At 42.8% G+C, this 21,639-nt stretch overlaps 1 protein-coding gene across 1 annotated transcript in view; it reads left to right on the top strand.

Annotated features, from left to right (window-relative positions):
* b4galnt4a (beta-1,4-N-acetyl-galactosaminyl transferase 4a) overlaps positions 1 to 21,639 on the top strand; it is a 486,523-nt gene that overhangs the window by 384,928 nt on the left and 79,956 nt on the right. Inside the window, exon 8 of the mRNA XM_029758480.1 lies at positions 17,771 to 17,849. Within this exon, the coding sequence (XP_029614340.1) occupies positions 17,771 to 17,849 (79 nt within the window). The remainder of the gene's footprint in view (positions 1 to 17,770; positions 17,850 to 21,639) is intronic.

Genomic DNA, 21,639 nt, shown 5'->3' with positions numbered 1-21,639 from the left:
ATCCACGGTAAACGTGCCTCCTAATAAAAATGCCTACCATCCTGCTGATTTGAGCTGCTGAACAGTGTTTGCACTTGAGCGTTTACGAATGAGAAAGTGAACTTGCCATTTCCCAAAAGTTTACCTCAGTGTGGAATCAAGGATGCCCTGCTTTGTGATCTATTACCTTGAAATGAACAGACAGGGTTTCATTAAATAAGCTATAGACACAATACTTTTATTGCACATTTAGACATAATTAAACTTACACATTTGGGTCCTGAGTGGCGCAGTGCTCAAAAGCACTGGATCGCAGTGCTCAGGCGCCACTACAGCCTGGGGTTCGATCCAAGGCTGTGTCACAGTCTGCCGTAACTGGGAGCCCGACAGGACGGCGCACAATTGGTCCAGCACCGTCCGGTGAAAGGGAGTGTTTGGCCGGGGGCTTTCCTTGGCTCATCGTGCTTTAGCGACTCAATATGGCAGGACCGGGAGCCTGCAAGCTGAATTTAGTCATCAGTCAAACAGTGTTTCCACCGACACATTGGTGTGGCTGACTTCTGGAATAAGCGACCAGTGTGATAAGAGTCCAGGCAAATCATGTTTTGGAGGCCATTGGAGAGTTGCAGTGATGAGCCAAGGTTATAATTCGGGTAGAAAATGGGGATAAAACATACGCTTGTGGCCATACCACCCTGTCTGATCTTGCTAGCTAAGCAGGGTCAGGCCTGGTTAGTACTTGGATGGGCGACCACCTGGGAATAGCAGATGCTGTAAGCTCCATCACTATGAAATATATGTGTGTTCAGTCTTTGGTCTGATGTATGTAGAATAGCTTAAGATAGACTACTCATTGATAGCCCCTACTTTAGTGAACTTGCGAAACATTGCAAGCCAAGAAATTCTGAGATATAGGCTACGAAATTCATGCTCAGAGAAGCACAGAGCAAAGTTATATTTCTAAGATAGCTGCTGGGATGATGTAAATACAACTAGGTTGCGTAACAACTGCAATGGATATTCCAACCCTGAGCCTCGGCCTGCTCTGATCATGCTGATCAAAAAATGTTTTGTGTGCTGCTTAACCAATGACTGTGGTGTGTAGGGCTACGGTGGCAGTTCAGGAGGAGAGTCAAAGGTTTCTTCCATTCTGTTAAGTTTGAGAAGGAGAGCGCAAATAGGAGGACCGGAGGTCAATTTCGATAGCTTGCTACTACTATAGTTGATTTTATAAAAAATAATATGTTTCTTGCCCATGATGTATTTATCAGAGTTATTGACCTCACAATAAGCCAGATTCGAGTGACTTAGATTGTGGTGCTGAAACTTGAAGCAGCAGCTGTGCGACAATCAATCCACAATCAATCAGAAAGGAAACCTCGTGCTGAAAGTAGGAACATTTGTGTTGGAGCCTATTTCTTCCTATTTAAGAAATAAGAGGTAGGCCTACCTGTTTGACAGATGAAATGAGGCTATAGGCTGCTATATCCAGAGATTTGTCAGTCAATTCCTCCACCCACCATGCCTACCTTTTATTAAAGAAAATGTAAAAAGAAAATGCACAGCTCTACCCCTTGTTAGCTTAAGATTTTGAAGAAAATGAAACCAATATATAAAGTGATCTATAACAGCGCTTTGGTCCTCTATGCTTTATGCTAGAAACAATCTGTAATAAACCCGGGAAAGACATGACTCCGATGCACATGGGGATGTCATTGTTTCATGACATTCAGAGGCTGACTTTGCTTGGGAAATAATCAAATTCTGTAAAGTTGCATGACATTTTAATAAAAAGCAATTTTTCTCAGACTTGCAAATACGATGACATATTCTTGCAATGCTTTTACTATAAAGGAGATCTTTACACCCTTACTCTTGTCCACAATTGTCTGCGAACCCACAACTTTCTGGCCCGCAGCCCTGTGCGTTATCAAAATCCCTGCGTTGCCATGTAATGTTTACAGGACGAAGAACAGTTTCTAAAACTGCATATCTAAGGCTCTGGTATGTCTAAGAAGTGAGGGTAAACAGTAGACCTGTTCTCTGCTCTGTTTTAATTATTATTTTGTGTATAGGGGAGGGTCACTTTTTTTTAAGCGTTCAGGGAGGGTTTAGGTAAAATATATTTTGCTGAAGGGAGGGCCCATTTTCATTTCAGAGTGGTTCGATTTTCTCCATGTAATCCTTATTATAAATAATGTTCACTCCATTACTGACGAACAAGCATCAGCAATAATAACATAATGCCTCTGACTTTATCAGAAACCCATATATACCCATAATGGTATATAAATCCTAGAGCCTGACTGATAAATCAGATGACTTTCCCAGAAATATTTGTATCGGTTATTATTCAACAGATAAAGCACCGATATTATATACATAGACTGAACAAATACGTGTGCTCATTTGCGGTCATTTTTTAAATGTTTCAATGGTTTCCTGAAGAGAGTGGTCTACGAGCTATTCATTGACCATTACTCAGCCCTAAGTCACGACGTGAGAGAGGACGCAGGGTGGTTTGATGGTGAGTAGCTTGCCACAGCCAGCGATAGTGTATTTGAATAAGTAAATAATCAAAAGTACACTTCACCAAGCAAGCAACCCTGTCCTCATCACATTCTCACTTAGTTAACATTAGCTGGCTAGCTAGCCCGCAAGGTAGTTAACCAAGCTAGCTAGCTGGCAATCTGAGTTATTTAAGTGTGAACACTGGATTCATCCTTGAAACTAAAATAACACTGTTACTGTCTGGGCTTATTATGTTAGTTAGTTTTCCAAAATATGCAATCTGCAAGACAGTTGGCACAGATCTATCATTCAAGCCATGCGCTTGCATTAATTGTTTGCTAGATTGTTGGCTAGCTAGCTAGCTAAATTAGAACATGTGTGACTAAAACCAGTGTGGCAAGCATTTTCCTGCATGAACAGTTTCAGTCATCAACGCATGCCATTTGCGGTTGAAATATATAGCCAATACATTTTGTTTTGAATAACAGTATAATTTACATGATGGTTTCAGTAAGAAAACACTGTCGTAATGAACAGCTAGCGTATTCTAGTCATAACAAACTATTATTGCAAGGTTCACAAAGTGGTTTATTTGCATGACCTTTACTGTTGTAAAGCACTGTAGTAAATCTACTCAATATATATGCTGATGCTGACACCTTTTGGTGATATTACGAACTGCACATTACTGCATTTCACTGCATAGGTTGTTAACTTGTGAACAGAGCAGTTTCAGATTTGCTTTGAGACAAAGTTGATTTAATTCAGCCCTTCTTGGTTATTAGTGTGCTTGTGGTGCTTCAGCACAAACACATATGCATTCTTATTCACTGCCATAGATAGACAAATCTTTATGTAGTGAGCAGCATGTGTGTTTGCACTTGCGCATGCCAATATGCATGAATCCACTAAATTCACACTAGCCTCCTTTACCCTCAGACCTATCTCTACCCATTCAAGGTAATTGGGTTCATCCAGCATTTTAATAAAGCTGTAGCCTGAAAGCCTGAATGAGGCTTTGAGTGAAGCTCTGCTTTCCTCCCCTCAGGCATGGTACTGTAGCATCTGTTTAACAGAATGATGAGAAAGAGGTTAGCGGAGAACGAGGCTTCGCCGAGTGTATAAACTGTATAATTTGAAATGGAGATGACATTGAGGCAAAAGTGAAACACTGTGAAAGACTATGAAAACAGCCATGAATTATCTGATTGGAGCTTATGCATTTTAATATGACAGCAGCGCTGTCAGCTAAGGCTTTGGCTTAGAGGAGGACAGGAACAATCATAGGAGAGGATTCTGAACATTCTAAGATTTTCTAAAGGGATATAGTTTTTCTTTAATGATCAGTGTAGGTTATTTTAAACGATTCAATGAAGATCCATGAAAGGTCTTTACCGATACATACATGTCTCTCTCTAGCTTTCTTTCTCTCTCTCCCTCTCTCTCCCTCTAACACCAAGCACACAAACACCCACCCGACACCTCCGCCGACAGCTCCAAGTCAGGAGGAATGGGGAAAATGTCAGCCCCTTCCTGCAGTTCAACAGAAAGCCGCTCCTCCTGGACCAAATGCCAGCTGTGACATCAAACACAACCTGGATCTGATCTCAGCCGTGCTTTTTTTCCCCAACGCAAATGTCTAAGGTCACCGCCGTTCATTTTAATATCGATCAGCACCTCTCAAGGTGAAACAGTCACTGAGGGAGTCAATTCCCAACCCACGCATGCAGAACCACGTGCGCACGGACACACACGCGCACAGACACACGCACACACACACACACGCACGCACACACACACACACACACACACACACACACACACGCAGAGCCCACAACTGACTCTGATAAAATGTCTGTTTGATTTCTCGTTAGTGAGGGGGGGTTGTAGTAAGGTTATAGGAGAGTTGAGAGAGAGGAGACAAGGCAGGTGATCTATCACTAGAGCAGGCTCAGACAGGAGTTATGTGAAATGTCAGACAGCACCTGTGTGTGTGGGTGGCAGAGTGAGTCAGACACCTCTAAACCACCAGCTCACCAAACATAGACAGGAAATGAAATGTTTCCTTAGAAAATGGAAAACCACTCTTCTCGCTGTTATTTAGGAGAATCTATTACACACACACACACAAACAGTTCAGTGTCCATTTATTTATCTAGGGGTGGCAGGTAACCTAGTGGTTAGAGCGTTGGACTAGTAACTGGAAGGTTGCTAGATCAAATCCCTGAGCCTACAAAGTAAAAATCTGTCTTTCTGCCCCTGAACAAGGCAGTTAACTCACTGTTCCTAGGCTGTCAAACTGGACACCAGTCTTAATGAGGTATGTTTGTGTTACGCTGGCCTCTTAATGAGGTATGTTTGTGTTACGCTGGTGTTGTATATGTTCAAACTGGACACCGGTCTTAATGAGGTATGTTTGTGTTACGCTGGTGTTGTATATGTTCAAACTGGACACCGGTCTTAATGAGGTATGTTTGTGTTACGCTGGTGTTGTATATGTTCAAACTGGACACAGGTCTTAATGAGGTATGTTTGTGTTACGCTGGTGTTGTATATGTTCAAACTGGACACCGGTCTTAATGAGGTATGTTTGTGTTGCGCTGGTGTTGCATATGTTCAAACTGGACACCGGTCTTAATGAGGTATGTTTGTGTTGCGCTGGTGTTGCATATGTTCAAACTGGACACCGGTCTTAATGAGGTATGTTTGTGTTACGCTGGTGTTGTATATGTTCAAACTGGACACCGGTCTTAATGAGGTATGTTTGTGTTATGCTGGTGTTGTATATGCTCAAACTGGACACCGGTCTTAATGAGGTATGTTTGTGTTATGCTGGTGTTGTATATGCTCAAACCGGACACCGGTCTTAATGAGGTATGTTTGTATTGTGTTGTGTTACATTTGTATTGTATTGTTGCTGTATTCAAATAGGGCCCCAGACATATGGGTGTATAGTACACCATAATTTGGTGGTTTAGTTTCATGAGAGCACTTTAATGTATACATTGTCAGCATTGCAGAAACGTTCTATTCATGAGGGACTCCGGAGTGACCTTATACTGTATCTCACTGACACACAGACACAGACACACACACATAGGCACACACAGAGACAGACAGACAAACACGCACAAACACAAGAATGAAGGGCATAGATGGGTTGGTTGTTTAGCAACAAAGCTGACGCATGCGCAACTATGGGTCAAAACAGACAGGGTTGGCTTAGATTGTTGACAACATGTCAACTATATTTCTTCTCTAATATTGAAAACATAAATAAATGTGCACAATGAGCACTTGCCTCTTAAATACCTCGTTACAGTTGTTGGTTAGCTACAGTAGCAGCTAGCGAATTCTTGCCATATTAGCATAGACATGACATCAGTCAAAACACCTCAAAACAAGACATTATATCAAGAATATGATACAATTAGCTGAAAAGAGCCACCTACAATTCCCCACATGGCAGTTTTTTGTCATTGTTGCTTGCTAACTGGCCATCCAAATTTTCAACAACAACCAGCCTTCTGCCCCATTGAAGTGTGTGCATCGTTTTCGTAATGTTGTCAGCAATCCCATCTATATACACACAAACACACAGTCACACCTTTCTCTCATACACACACACCTGCAGTGATGTATAAGATCCAGAGCCCTGGGCATCCATGCCTGAGGAGACAGTCTGTTTGTGTACCAGAAGGCAACATGGCAATGTCATCGTCCCCCTCCAGTGAACGTCATTCTCTGTCCATGTGATCGCTATCACCATTAACATACACGCGTCTGCAAATGTACACACACATGCGCAATACCATTTGTATGTGTGCATGCATACATACATACAGTGCCTTCAGAAAGTATTCATACCCCTAAACTTATTGTATATTTTGTTACAGCCTGAATTCATATATTTTTTCTCTCACCCATCTACACAGAATACCCCATAATGACAAAGTGAAAACATGTTTTTGGAACACAACTTTGCTATGCCACTCCAAATTGAGCTCAGGTGCATCAAATTTTCTTTGATCATCCTTGAGATTTCACTACAATTTGATTGTAGTCCACCTGTGGCCAGTTAAATTGTTTGGACATGATTTCAAAAAGGAACACAGCTGTCTATATAAGGTGTGACAGTTGACAGTGCATGTCAGAGCAAAAACTATACCATGAAGTCCAAGAAACTGTCCGTAGATCTCTCAGATTGTGATGAGGCATACAGCTGGATAGGTGACCAAGAACCCAATTACCGCTCTGACAGTGGTAATTGGAAGCTGGTGACTTATATTTCCCTCACTAACTTTAAACATCAGCTATCTGAGCAGCTAACCGATCGCTGCAGCTGTACATAGCCCATCTGTAAATAGCCCACCCAATCTACCTACCTCATCCCCATATTGTTTTTATTTACTTTTCTGCTCTTTTGCACACCAGTATTTCTACTTGCACATCACCATCTGCTCATCTATCTCTCCAGTGTTAATTTGCTAAATTTAAATTACTTTGCTACTATGGCCTATTTATTGCCTTACCTCCTCACGCCATTTGCACACACTATATAGACTTTTTTTTAAATATTGTGTTATTGACTGTATGCTTGTTTATTCCATGTGTAACTCTGTGTTGTTGTTTGTGTCGCACTGCTTTACTTTATCTTGAACAGGTCGCAGTTGTAAATGATAACTTATTCTCAACTAGCTTACCTGGTTAAATAAAGGTGAAATAAAAAATGTTAAATACAATTTTTTATTGGTCAGTCTGAGATATGGCTTTTTCTTTGCAAGTCTGCCTAGAAGGTCAGCATTCCGGAGTCTCCTCTTCACTGTTGACGTTGAGACTGGTGTTTTGCGGTTACTATTCAATGAAGCTGCCAGTTGAGGACTTCTGAGGAGTCTGTTTCTCAAACTAGACACTCTAATGTACTTGTCCTCTTGCTCAATTGTGCACTGGGGCCTCCCACTCCTCTTTCTATTCTGGTTAGAGCCAGTTTGCACTGTTTTGTGAAGGGAGTAGTACACAGCGTTGTATGAGATCTTCAGTTTCTTGGCAATTTCTCGCATGAAATAGCCTTAATTTCTCAGAACAAGAACAGACTGACGAGTTTCAGAAGAAAGCGCTTTGTTTCTGTCCATTTTGAGCCTGTAATCGAACCCACAAATGCTGATGCACCAGATACTCAACTAGTCTAAAGAAGGCCAGTTGTAATGCTTCTTTAATCAGAACAACAGTTTATAGCTGTGCTAACATAATTGCAAAATTATTTTCTAATGATCAATTAGCCTTTTAAAATTATAAACTTGGATTAGCTAACACAACGTGCCATTGGAACACAGGAGTGATGGTTGCTGATAATGGGCCTCTGTACGCCTATGTAGATATTCCATAAAAATCAGCCGTTTCCAGCAACAATAGTCATTTACAACATTAACAATGTCTACACTGTATTTCTGATCAATTTGATGTTATTTTAATGGACAAAACATTTCCTCTATGGAATCTTCTCAGGTTTTGGCCTGCCATATGAGTTCTGCTATACTCACAGACACCATTCAAACAGTTTTAGAAACTTTAGAGTGTTTTCTATCCAAATCTACTAATTATATGCATATTCTAGTTTCTGGGCAGGAGTAGTAACCAGATTAAATCGGGTATGTTTTTTATCCGGCCGTGAAAATACTGCCACCTATCCCAAAGAAGTTAAGATATCGTTTAGGACGTTGAGCGTGGCTGAGGTGCACCCGTGACCAGCTCTGAAACCAGATTGCATAGCGGAGAAGGTGCGGTGGGATTCGAAATGGTCGGTAATCTGTTTGTTGACTTGGCTTTCGAAGACCTTAGAAAGGCAGGGTAGGGTAGATATAAGTCTGTAGCAGTTTGGGTCAAGAGTGTCCCCCCCTTTGAAGAGCGGGATGACCGCAGCTGCTTTCCAATCTTTGGGAATCTCAGACAACACGAAAGAGAGTTTGAACAGGCTAGTAATAGGGGTTACAACAATTTCGGCAGATAATTTTAGAAAGAAAGCGTCCAGATTGTCTAGCCCGGCTGATTTGTAGGGGTCCAGATTTTGCAGCTCTTTCAGAACATCAGCTGACTGGATAGGAGAAATGGGGAAGGCTTGGGCGAGTTGCTGTGGGGGGTGCAGTGCTGTTGACTGGGGTAGGGGTAGCCAGGTGGAAAGCATGGCCAGCTGTAGAAAAATGCTTATTGAAATTCTCAATTATAGTGGATTTATCGGTGGTGACAGAGTTTCCTATCCTCAGTGCAGTGGGCAGCTGGGAGGAGGTGCTCTTATTGTCCATGGACTTTAAAGTGTCCTAGAACTTTTTTGAGTTTGTGTTGCAGGAAGCAAATTTCTGCTTGAAAAAGCTAGCCTTGGCTTTTCTAACTGCCTGTGTATATTGGTTTCTAACTTCCCTGAAAAGTTGCATATCACGGGGGCTGTTCGATGCTAATGCAGAACGCCACAGGATGTTTTTGTGTTGGTTAAGGGCAGTCAGGTCTGGAGAGACCCAAGGGCTATATCTGTTCCTGGTTCAAAATTTCTTGAATGGGGCATGCTTATTTAAGATGGTGAGGAAGGCATTTTTTTTTAAATAACCAGGCATCCTCTACTGACGGGATGAGGTCAATATCCTTCTAGGATACCCGGGCCAGGTCGATTAGAAAGGCCTGCTCGCTAAAGTGTTTCAGGGAGCGTTTGACAATGATGAGTGGAGGTCGTTTGACCGCTGACCCATTACGGATGCAGGCAATGAGGCAGTGATTGCTGAGATCTTGGTTGAAAACAGCAGAGGTGTATTTAGAGGGCAAGTTGGTTAGGCTGATATCTATGAGGGTGCCCGTGTTTACCGCTTTGGGGTGGTACCTGGTAGGTTCATTGATAATTTGTGTGAGATTGAGGGCATCAAGCTTAGATTGTAGGATGGCTGGGGTGTTAAGCATGTCCCAGTTTAGGTCACCTAGCAGCACGAGCTCTGAAGATAGATGGGGGGCAATCAGTTCACATATGGTTTCCAGAGCACAGCTGGGGGCAGAGGGTGGTCTATAGCAGGCAGCAACGGTGAGAGACTTGTTTTTAGAGAGGTGGATTTTTAAAAGTAGAAGTTCAAATTGTTTGGGCACAGACCTGGATAGTAGGACAGAACTCTGCAGGCTATCTCTGCAGTAGATTGCAGCACCGCCCCCTTTGGCCGTTCTATCTTGTCTGAAAATGTTGTAGTTAGGGATGAAGATTTCAGAGTTTTTGATGATCTTCCTAAGCCAGGATTCAGACACGGCTAGGACATCCGGGTTTGCACAGTGTGCTAAAGCAGTGAATAAATCAAACTTAGGGAGGAGGCTTCTAATGTTAACATGCATGAAACCAAGGCTATTACGGTTACAGAAGTCATCAAAAGAGAGCGCCTGGGGAATAGGAGTGGAGCAAGGCACTGCAGGGCCTGGATTCACCTATACATCGCCAGAGGAACAGAGGAGGAGTAGAATAAGTGTACGGCTAAAAGCTATGAGAATTGGTGGCCTAGGACGTCCGGAACAGAGAGTAAAAGGAGCAGGTTTCTGGGGGCGATAAAATAGCTTCAAGATATAATGTACAGACAAAGGTATGGTAGGATGTGAATACAGTAGAGGTAAACCTAGGCATTGAGTGATGAGAGAGATATTGTCTCTAGAAACATCATTGAAACCAGGTGATGTCATCGCATGTGTGGGTGGTGTAACTGAAAGGTTGGATAAGATATAATGAGCAGGGCTAGAGGCTCTACAGTGAAATAAGCCAATAAACGCTAACCAGAACAGCAATGGACAAGGCATATTGACATTAAGGAGAGGCATGCTTAGCCGAGTGATCATAAGGGTCCAGTGAGTAGTGAGGTTGGTTGGGGTCACGGCGATTCAGACAGCTAGCCGGGCCATGGGTAGCAAGCTGGCAGAAGATGGACTGTTTTTAGCCACCTCGTGCGTTTCCGTCGGTAGATTAGTGGGGTTCCGTGTGTTAGAGGGGACCAATCCATTTGGCAAAATAGTTATAGTTATAGTGGCCCAAGAAAATTGTCCAATAAACCTATTCAGATAGCAGCCGATAAGACAGCTAACGATTAGCGGGCCGCAGATGGACGTTCAGGTTACGTCGCGACGGAGTGGCCAGTTGGATAACTCCCTTGGACAGATAACGTTGGTAGTCCAGTTGTGAAGGCCCGGTGGGGCTCCGCATCGGCAGTAAAACGGGTCCGGATAGGTGATTGTTGCCCAGGAGTGGCTGATGGAACTCTTCAGCTGGCTAGCTCCGGAATAATTGATGTTTGCTCCGGGACCGATGTTAGCCAATAGACATTCGGATACCAGCTAGCTAGCTGCAAGATCCAGGTGTAAATGTCCAGAGCTTGCGGTAGAAATCCGGGGATATGGAGATAAAATAGGTCCGGTATGCTCTGGTCTGAGTCGCGTTGTACAAAACTGGCGATAGCTTTCGAGCTAAAGGATAGCTGATGACCACCAACCGTGGTTAGCTGAATACTAACGTTAGCCAGTGAACTTCCGGCTAGCTTCTGTTGTGGATTTCAGATTTGAGGTAAATATATATATATTTTTTTTAAATTGGTGAGGCGGGTTACAGGAGAGTGTTTTGAAGTTGAGGTTTTAGAAAAAAAGATATTTAAAAAAGATTTGCGAATAAAATATGTAAATATATATATACACGGGACACGACAAGACTAGGACAAATGATGTCTGACTGCTATGCCATCTTGGAATGTTAATAATGGTGAGGTTAATGTAAGAACTAGAATACACCCTACAGTAATTACTATCACTACCGATGGTAAAGTTCTTACATTTTGATTATATACGACCAGGGTTTGAATCAAAGCCGGGAAAATGTAACTTCATAAATACAGTGAGATTTCGTTTCAATGGTGGATTAAAGTACTATCAAAGTAGTTTATGTTTTTTTCTTTGCAGAGCAGACTGGCTGCTTACCGCCAGTTCATCCTACAAGGGAGACTTGGAAGAGGTGTATGACGCATCATCCCTTCGTGTGTGGTCTCTTTTATTAGGCGCGCATACCCAGATTCAAGTGGCATCTACATAGGGTTTGAGCCACAGGAGATTAGTGGCACCTTAATTGGGGAGGATGGGCTGGTGGTAATGGCTGGGGTGGAATTGATCGAATGGTTTCAAATAGATCAAACACATGGTTTCCATGTGTTTGATGCCATTTCATTTGCTCAGTTCCGTCCATTATTATGAGCCGTCCTCCTCTCAGCAGCCTCCACTGGTTTGAGCGTTAATAAAACAAGTCAATTGGATCTAGCCTCTACTACCAAATAAAATGACTATACATGGAGTTTGTTCTAGCTCCTGAGTGGCATAGTTGTCTAAGGCACTGCATCTCAATGCAAGAGGTCCCTAGTTCAAATCCAAGCTCTATCACATCCGGCTGTGATTAGAAGTCCTATAGGGTGGTGCACAATTGGCCTGGCGTTGTCCGGGTTTGGCTGGTGTAGGCCGTCATTGTAAATAAGAGTTAGTTCTTAACTGACTTGCTTAGTTAAATTAAGGTTACATTTTTTTTAAATGGTGCCTTATGTAATAACACATTATGTCAAACAACTAGACAATCTTACCTGCTCAAATTATGAATAACATTCCCATACATTTTGTAAATTATAATTCTAAGACAAGGTTTCTAAAAATATTATAAGTTTGCTTTGTCGACTATAACAACAGGTTCAAGTGTAACCAGAGAAACTAGCTTTGAAGATAAAACTGCTTTGAACACGCACCACTGGCCTGGTTGCTAGAGTGATGACTTCATCTAGCTTAGGCTACCATCTAGTGGAAAGCAATGGTAACTACACTGAGCAGCTAGTTGAAGATGTTCAGACACTCAAGTTGTCTCTTTGTTTGACAAAAAGCATACATTACAAAGGTGTCGTAAATAAAAACAAACCATGTAAAATAAGTAGTGCAGAAATGTGGTCAGATATTCAGCAGGAGGCAGAAGGTTTGGGTGCATAAGTGTTGATATTTGTTTAGTCTTCAAGTAGTGGTATCCAGTAAAGATATTTACAAAGACAAACTGGATTAGTAGACTTACCGGTGATAAAAAAAGAAGAAAAAACTGAGCCTCAAGCAGGCTTGCCCTGTTGTTACCTTAGCTAGACATTTTGGGGCTCACCAGGCTAAAGCAGCCTCCCCAGTCAGTTTTCCAAAACAACTGAATTGCCCCCTAAAACAGGGCCATCCTGGAACGTTCTGTAAAACATTATAACACGCAACACTGGCTAATACACACAAATGTAATTATGTAAAAGTACCACGTAACATAATATTCAAACATTCAAATGTACAACCGTTTCATAGCTATCGAGACTTCTATGCTGTAATTCCCTCTGTGGACGGGTGTATCTTTGGATTCGGACTTGAATGGCCTGCTCCTTCTCCATTTTCTGAACCCTAGCCCGCTCCCCCAAGGTGACTGCTTTTCTTTATCTTCGGGCACTCAGGAGTGTCTGCTGGGATGGTCCTACAACAGGATAGCAGATGAGCTCCCATCTAACCGACCTTCCCCATCCATACTGTTGAACAGTGGGCTATGTGCATACTATATAATATGTGATGGCTGTTTAATGATATTATGGATATTGCCAACTTTTTAACACTTCCACTTTTTATCTTTGTGGGTTATTGTGATGCATAACACATGTATCTAAGGTGGCACTAACAAAACCAGGTAGCTAGCTAGTAACACTTGTTGACAGCTAATGTTACTGGCTAACATTAGCTGCTGCAGGCTAAAACAAATCTGTCAGCATAACTAGCTAAGTTTACCTTCACTGACTCGCGCCGCCTCCTCCGTTCATTCCTTGACACTGAAGTCACTGATGTTGTCGATGATGGTCGGTCCTTAACACTTTAAGTTGAAGATGGAGAGGCAAATGGAGGGTTTCAATGTTGAACTTATTTCTATTCAGAAACTCCCGCTTGCGACATCAAAAGTGCCCTTCGTAATGAAGTCTTCTTCTGCTTGATGCAGACCCTGCCTTGAGCTGGCACATCCTTCTTCTTCAGGACCTGGAGCCACTTTTTCCCATCATTGTGGGTCCCAGTAGCCGATGGTAGTTTACACAAGGATTGTTTTTGTAGCAATTAGTACAGCCTGGAACTACAGTTCACTTTTGAATTACTTGTTGCCATCTTCGTTGTCCGCTGCTCACTCTTCTATTCACTCTCCGCGGTCACACAAGGGGGATGCCACCGAGATATTTGTGGCCTGGTATGTTATCCAAAACTCAATACCACAGACAATTTGGTCACTCATACCAATGACGCTTTAGTATCAGTCGTTACTATGGCAATTTAAGATGGCGCTGAGCATAGGTCAATAGAATAATAGTATTAAGAGCTAATGATGTGTAGATTGGCACTGCGGTCTAAGGCACTGCATCTCAGTAATAGCCGGAAAGTAGAGCATTGCAGTAATCTAACCTAGAAGTGACAAAAGCATGGATAAATTTTTCTACATTTTTGTACAGAATGTTTCAGATTTTTTAAATGTTAAGTAGATGGAAAAAAGCTGTCCTTGAAACAGTCTTGATATGTTCGTCAAAAGAGAGATTAGGGTCCAGAGTAACGCCGAGGTCCTTCACAGTTTTATTTGAGACGACTGTACAACCATCAAGATTCATTGTCAGATTCAACAGAAGATCTCTTTGTTTCTTAGGACATAGAACAAGCATCTCTGTTTTGTCCGAGTTTAAAAGTAGGACATTTGCCGCCATCCACTTCCTTATGTCTGAAACACAGGCTTCCAGTGAGGGCAATTTTGGGGCTTCACCATCTTTCATCAAAATGTACAGCTGTGTGTCATCCGCATAGCAGTGAAATTTAACATTATGTTTCCGAATGACATCACCAAGAGGTCAAATATATAGTGAAAACAATAGTGGTCCTAAAACGGAACCTTGAGGAACACCGAAATTTACAGTTGATTTGTCAGAGGACAAACCATCCACAGAGACAAACTGATATCTTTCCGACAGATAAGATCTAAACCAGGCCAGAACTTGTCCATGTAGACCAATTTGGGTTTCCAATCTGTCCAAAAGAATGTGGTGATTGATGGTATCAAAGCAGCACTAAGGTCTAGGAGCACGAGGACAGATGCAGCGCCTCGGTCTGACGCCATTGAAATATAATTTACCACCTTCCCAAGTGCAGTCTCAGTGCTATGATGGGGTCTAAAACCAGACTGAAGCATTTTGTATACATTGTTTGTCTTCAGGAAGGCAGTGAGTTGCTGCGCAACAGCTTTTTCTAACATTTTTGAGAGGAATGGGAGATTCGATATAGGCTGATAGTTTTTTATAATTTCTGAGTCAAGATTTGGCTTTTTCAAGAGAGGCTTTATTACTGCCACTTTTAGTGAGTTTGGTACACATCCGGTGGATAGAGAGCCGTTTATTATGTTCAACATAGGAGGGCCAAGCACAGGAAGCAGCTCTTTCAGTAGTTTAGTTGGGATAGGGTCCAGTATGCAGCTTGAAGGTTTAGAGGCCATCATTATTTTCATCATTGTGTCAAGAGATATAGTACTAAAAGACTTTAGTGTCTCCCTTGATCCTAGGTCCTGGCAGAGATGTGCAGACTCAGGACAACGGTGCTTTGGAGGAATACGCAGATTTAAAGAGGAGTCCGTAATTTGCTTTCTAATGATCATGATCTTTTTCTCAAAGAAGTTCATGAATTCATTACTGCTGAAGTGAAAGCCATCCTCTCTTGGGGAATGCTGCTTTTTAGTTAGCTTTGCGACAGTACCAAAAATAAATTTAGGATTGTTCTTATTTTCCTCAATTAAGTTGGAAAAATAGGATGATCAAGCAGCAGTGAGGGCTCTTCGATACTGCACGGTACTGTCTTTCCAAGCATGTCGGAACACTTCTATTTTGGTGTAGCTCCATTTTCGTTCCAATTTTCTGGAAGCTTGCTTCAGAGCTCATGTATTTTCTGTATACCAGGGAGCTAGTTTCTTATGACAAATGTTTTTTTGTTTTTAGGGGTGCGTCTGCATCTAGAGTATTGCGCGAGGTTAAATTGAGTTCCTCAATTGGTTGGGGTCTGAGCAGATTATTTGTTGCAATTGCAAACGTAATAAAATGGTGGTCTGATAGTCCAGGATTATGAGGAAAAACATTAGGTCGGGACAAAACTAGGTCTAGAGTATGACTGGCAGTGAGTAGGTCCGGAGACATGTTGGACAAAACCCACTGAGTAGATGATGGCTCCGAAAGCCTTTTGGATTTGGTCTGTGGACTTTACCATGTGAATATTAAAGTCACCAAAAATGTGAATATTATCTGCCATGACTACAAGGTCTGATAGAAATTCAGGGAACTCAGTGAGGAACGCTGTATATGGCCCAGGAGGCCTGTAAACAGTAGCTATAAAAAGTGATTGAGTAGGCTGCATAGATTTCATGACTAGAAGCTCAAAAGACGAAAATGTCGTTTTTTTCTAAATTGAAATTTGCTATCGTAAATGTAAGCAACACCTCCACTTTTGCAGGATGCGTGGGGGATATGGTCGCTAGTGTAACCAGGAGGTGTAAATTCATCAGGCTTAAGCCATGTTTCAGTCAGGCCAATCACATCAAGATTATGATCAGTGATTAGTTAATTGACTATAACTGCCTTGGAATTGAGGGATCTAACATTAAGTAGCCCTATTTTGAGATGTGAGGAATCACAATCTCTTTCAATAATAGCAGGAATGGAGGAGGTCTTTATTCCAGTGAGATTGCTAAGGCGAACACCGCCATGTTTAGTTTTGCCCAACGTAGGTCGAGGCACAGACATGGTCTCAATGGGGATAGCTGAGCTGACTACACTGAATGTGCTAGTGGCAGACTCCACTAAGCTGGCAGGCTGGCTAACAGCCTGCTGCCTGGCCTGCACCCTATCTCAATGTGGAGCTAGGGGAGTTAGAGCCCTGTCTATGTTCGTAGATAAGATGAGAGCACCCCTCCAGCTAGGATGGAGTCCGTCAATCCTCAACAGGCCAGGCTTGGTCCTGTTTGTGGTGAGTCCCAGAAAGAGGGCCAATTATCTACAAATTCTATCTTTTGGGAGGGGCAGAAAACAGTTTTTCACCAGCGATTGAGTTGTGAGACTCTGCTGTAGAGCTCATCACTCCCCCTAACTGGGAGGGGGCCAGAGACAATTACTTGATCCCGACACATCTTTCTAGCTGATTTACACGCTGAAGCTATGTTGCGCTTGGTGACCTCTGACTGTTTCATCCGAACATCGTTGGTGCTGACGTGGATAACAATATCCCTATACTCTCTACACTCTCCAGTTTGGCTTTACCCAGCACCATCTTCAGATTAGCCTTAACGTCGGTTGCCCTGCCCCCTTGTAAACAGTGTATGATCACTGGATGATTCATTTTAAGTCTAATACTGCGGGTAATGGAGTCACTAATGACTAGGGTTTTCAATTTGTCAGAGCTAATGGTGGGAGGCTTCGGCGTCTCAGACCCCGCAACAGGAGGAGTAGAGACAAGTGAAGGCTCGGCCTCTGACTCCGACTCGCTGCTTAATGGGGACAACCGGTTGAAAGTTTCCGTCAGCTGAATGAGCGACACCGGTTGAGCATTCCTACAGCATTTCCTTCCAGAAACCATGAGAAAATTGTCAGACTGCGGGGACTGTCCGAGGGTATTTATACTACTATATGTACTAACTAGTGGCACAGATGCTGTTTTATCCTTTCCTACACTGAAGTTACCCTTGCCTAATGATTGCGTCTGAAACTGGGCTTGTAGCACAGCTATCCTTGCCGTAAGGCGATCGTTCTCCTGTATGTTATGAGTACAGCGACTGCAATTAGAAGGCGGACCACGTCCAGATAAAGCGTCCGGTGTGAAAAAGTTCAATGAAAAAAGTCAAGCGAGGGGAAAAAATACAAATTTAAACGGTAATTAAAAAGTAAAAACAGTAAAATTGGCAGGTAGCAAAGTAAGTTTAGCAACAAAACGCACAGCAGCACGTAAACAAGTCCTCAAGTTGTGACCGGAAATTCTAAGTGTATGTAAACTTCCGACTTCAACTGTATATTGGCTTGTAAGTAGTCTTGGGTTCCTAAGCATTAACCTTCACTGTAGCCTCAATTTCCAGCTTTCTCCTCGCAGCTCATGAGGTGGAAAAATAACATCTGGCAAATATTTTAAATCCTAATTGTAATGTAACATTTTCTCCCACGCTCTCTCTACCTCTCTCTAGCCTTATCTCATCCAGACGGTACTACTTTGAGATCCTTCACAAGCAGGATGACAAGGGGTCAGACCACGTGGAGGTTGGGGTAAGTCCATACAACTTTATTCATTTATGGGGGGCTAGACTACTAGCTGAAGTTGTACGAAACTACTGAACTAGACCCTGTGTAAGTGCATGCAGACAGGTGGGCAGGGTACAGGGAGGGAACAGGCTGTGTTTGAAGTGGAGGAATGCTGAGAGAGAGAGACAGAGAGATGCTCATGTCATACGGTCACACCTTGTTGTTGTTGCCTCGGTCTGGGGCCAAGTTGAGTTGCTTATTCACTCCTGAGTTCACTAATATTCCATCTAATATTTCTGGAACATTTGGGGAAAGTTACCAGAATTTTGCAACCCTAGTAAGGACTTTTGAGTATAACTATTGCATCTGTCCCTCTTTACTCTCTTTCTTTCCTTTTCCCCCTATCTCACTTTTTCACTCCTACAGTTGTTTTGCAAACTCAATATTCATTCTTTATGTAATGGAGAGAGCTAACTTAAGGGTAAAGTTTCAGAAAGTACTCCACACACCTGGTGTGTGTGTGTGTGAGTGACTGGGTAAATGGGCTCGTGATAATACATGGTGTGGTGTGTTGTCTCTGAAAATGTGCTTTATTATCTCACATTGGATTCCCTTTTTTTCCAAACTATCCAGAGGGTCTATCCCTGTCTCTCTTCATCTCCCTCTCTCTACATACATATACTTTATTGATTTATCTCTCTATCTCTTCTCTCTCTGTCTCTTCTCTCATCTCCCACCCTCACCCTCTCTCCCACTCTATCTCTCTATTTCATTTTTTACATTTTTTTATTTCACCTTTATTTAAGTTGAGAACAGGTTCTCATTTGCAACTGCGACCTGGCCAAGATAAAGCATAGCAATTCGACACATACAACAACACAGAGTTACACATGGAATAAACAAAACATACAGTCAATAATACAGTAGAAAAAAAGAAAACAAAAAGTCTATATACAGTGAGTGCAAATGAGGTAAGATAAGGGAGATAAGGCAATAAATAGGCCATGGTGTCAAAGTAATTACAATATAGCAATTAAACACTGGAATGATAGATGTGCAGAAGATTAATGTGCAAGTAGAGATACTGGGGTGCAAAGGAGCAAGATAAATAAAATAAATACAGTAAGGGGATGAGGTAGATAGATGGGCTGTTTACAGATGGGCTATGTACAGGTGCAGTGATCTGTGAGCTGCTCTGACAGCTGGTGCTTAAAGCTAGTGAGGGAGATATGAGTCTCCAGCTTCAGAGATTTTTGCAGTTCGTTCCAGTCATTGGCAGAAGATAACTGGAAGAAAGGCGACCAAACGAGGAATTGGCTTTGGGGGTGACCAGTGAGATATACCTGCTGGAGCGCGTCCTACGAGTGGGTGCTGCTATGGTGACCAGTGAGCTGAGATAAGGCGGGGCTTTACCTAGCAGAGACTTGTAGATAACCTGTAGCCAGTGGGTTTGGCGACGAGTATGAAGCGAGTGCCAACCAACGAGAGTGTACAGGTCGCAGTGGTGTGTAGTGTATGGGGCTTTGGTGACAAAATGGATGGCACTGTGATAGACTGCATCCAATTTGTTGAGTAGAGTGTTGAAGGCTATTTTATAGATGACATCGCCGAAGTCGAGGATCGGAAGGATGGTCAGTTTTACGAGGGTATGTTTGTCAGCATGAGTGAAGGATGCTTTGTTGCGATATAGGAAGCCGATTCCAGATTTCATTTTGGATTGGAGATGCTTAATGTGAGTGTGGAAGGAGAGTTTACAGTCTAACCAGACACCTAGGTATTTGTAGTTGTCCACATATTCTAAGTCAGAACCATCCAGAGTAGTGATGCTGGATGGGCGGGCAGGTGTGGGCAGTGATCGATTGAATAGCATGCATTTAGTTTTACTTGCATTTAAGAGCAGTTGGAGGCCACGGAAGGAGAGTTGTATGGCATTGAAGCTCGTCTGGAGGTTAGTTAACACAGTGTCCAAAGAGGGGCCAGAAGTATACAGAATGGTGTCGTCTGCGTAGAGGTGGATCAGAGAATCACCAGCAGCAAGAGCAACATCATTGATGTATACAGAGAAGAGAGTCAGCCCGAGAATTGAACCCTGTGGCACCCCCATAGAGACTGCCAGAGGTCCGGACAACAGGCCCATCGATTTGACACACTGAACTCTATCAGAGAAGTAGTTTGTAAAACAGGCAAAGCAATCATTTCAGAAACCAAGGCTGTCGAGTCTGCCAATAAGAATGTGGTGATTGACAGAGTCGAAGCCTTGGCCAGGTCGATGAATACGGCTGCACAGTAATGTCTCTTATCGATGGCCGTTATGATGTCGTTCAGGACCTTGAGCGTGGCTGAGGTGTACCCATGACCAGCTCTGAAACCAGATTGCATAGCGGAGAAGATACGGTGGGATTCGAAATGGTCGGTAATCTGTTTGTTAACTTGGCTTTCGAAGACCTTAGAAAGACATGGTAGGATAGATATATGTCTGTAACAGTTAGGGTCTAGAATGTCGCCCCCTTTGAAGAGGGGATGACTGCGGCAGCTTTCCAAACTTTGAGAATCTCAGACGATACGAAAGAGAGGTTGAACAGGCTAGTAATAGGGGTTGCAACAATTTTGGCAAATCATTTTAGAAAGAGAGGGTCCAGATTGTCTAACCAGGCTGATTTGTAGGGGTCCAGATTTTGCTTGTTGAAATTCTCAATTATAGTGGATTTATCAGTGGTAACAGTGTTTCCTAGTGCAGTGGGCAGCTGGGAGGAGGTGCTCTTATTCTCCATGGACTTTACAGTGTCCCAAAACGTTTTTGACTTTGTACTACAGGATGCAAATTTCTGTTTGAAAAAGCTAGCCTTAGCTTTTCTAACTACCTGTGTATATTTGTTCCTAACTTCCATGAAAAGTTGCATATCATGGGGGCTATTTGATGCTAATGCAGAACGCCACAGGATGTTTTTGTGCTGGTCAAGGGCAGACAGGGCTGGAGTGAACCAAGGGCTATATCTATTCCTGGTTCTACATTTTTCGAATGGAGCATAAGATGGTGAGGAAGGCACTTTTAAAGAATAACCAGACATCCTCAACTGACGGGATGAGGTCAATGTCATTCCAGGATACCCTGCCCAAGTCGATTAGAAAGGCCTACTCGCAGAAGTGTTTTAGGAAGCGTTTGACAGTAATGAGGGGTGGTTGTTTGGTCGCAGATCCATTACGCATGCAGGTAATGAGGCAGTGATCGCTGAGATCTTGATTGAAAACAGCAGAGGTGTATTTGGAGGTTAGTTAGGATGATATCCATGAGGGTGCCTGTGTTTACAGATTTGGGGTTGTACCTGGTACGTTCATTGATAATTTGTGTGAGATTGAGGGCATCAAGCTTAGATTGTAGGATGGCCGGGGTGTTAAGCATGTCCCAGTTTAGTTCACCTAGTAGCCTGAGCTCAGAAGATAGATGGGGGTCAATCAATTCACATATGGTGTCGAGGGCACAGTTGGGGGCAGAGGGTGGTCTATAGCAGGCGGCAACAGTGAGAGACTTGGTGAATTTATAAAAGTAGAAGCTTGAATTGTTTGGGCACAGACTTGGATAGTAATAAAGAACTCTGCAGGCTATCTTTGCAGTAGATTGCAACACCGCCCCCTTTGGCTGTTCTATCTTGGCGGAAAATGTTATAGTTAGGGATGGAGATTTCAGGGTTTTTGGTGGTTTTCCTAAGCCAGGATTCAGACACGGCTAAGACATCCAGGTTGGCAGAGTGTGCTAAAGCAGTAAGTAAAACAAACTCAGGGAGTAGGCTTCTAATGTTAACATGCATGAAACCAA

Source organism: Salmo trutta, chromosome 7 (genome assembly GCF_901001165.1).
Source record: "Salmo trutta chromosome 7, fSalTru1.1, whole genome shotgun sequence".
Lineage (NCBI taxonomy): Eukaryota > Metazoa > Chordata > Actinopteri > Salmoniformes > Salmonidae > Salmo > Salmo trutta.
Note: the sequence above shows the minus strand (reverse complement) of the source record. Positions and strands in the feature narration are given on the sequence as shown.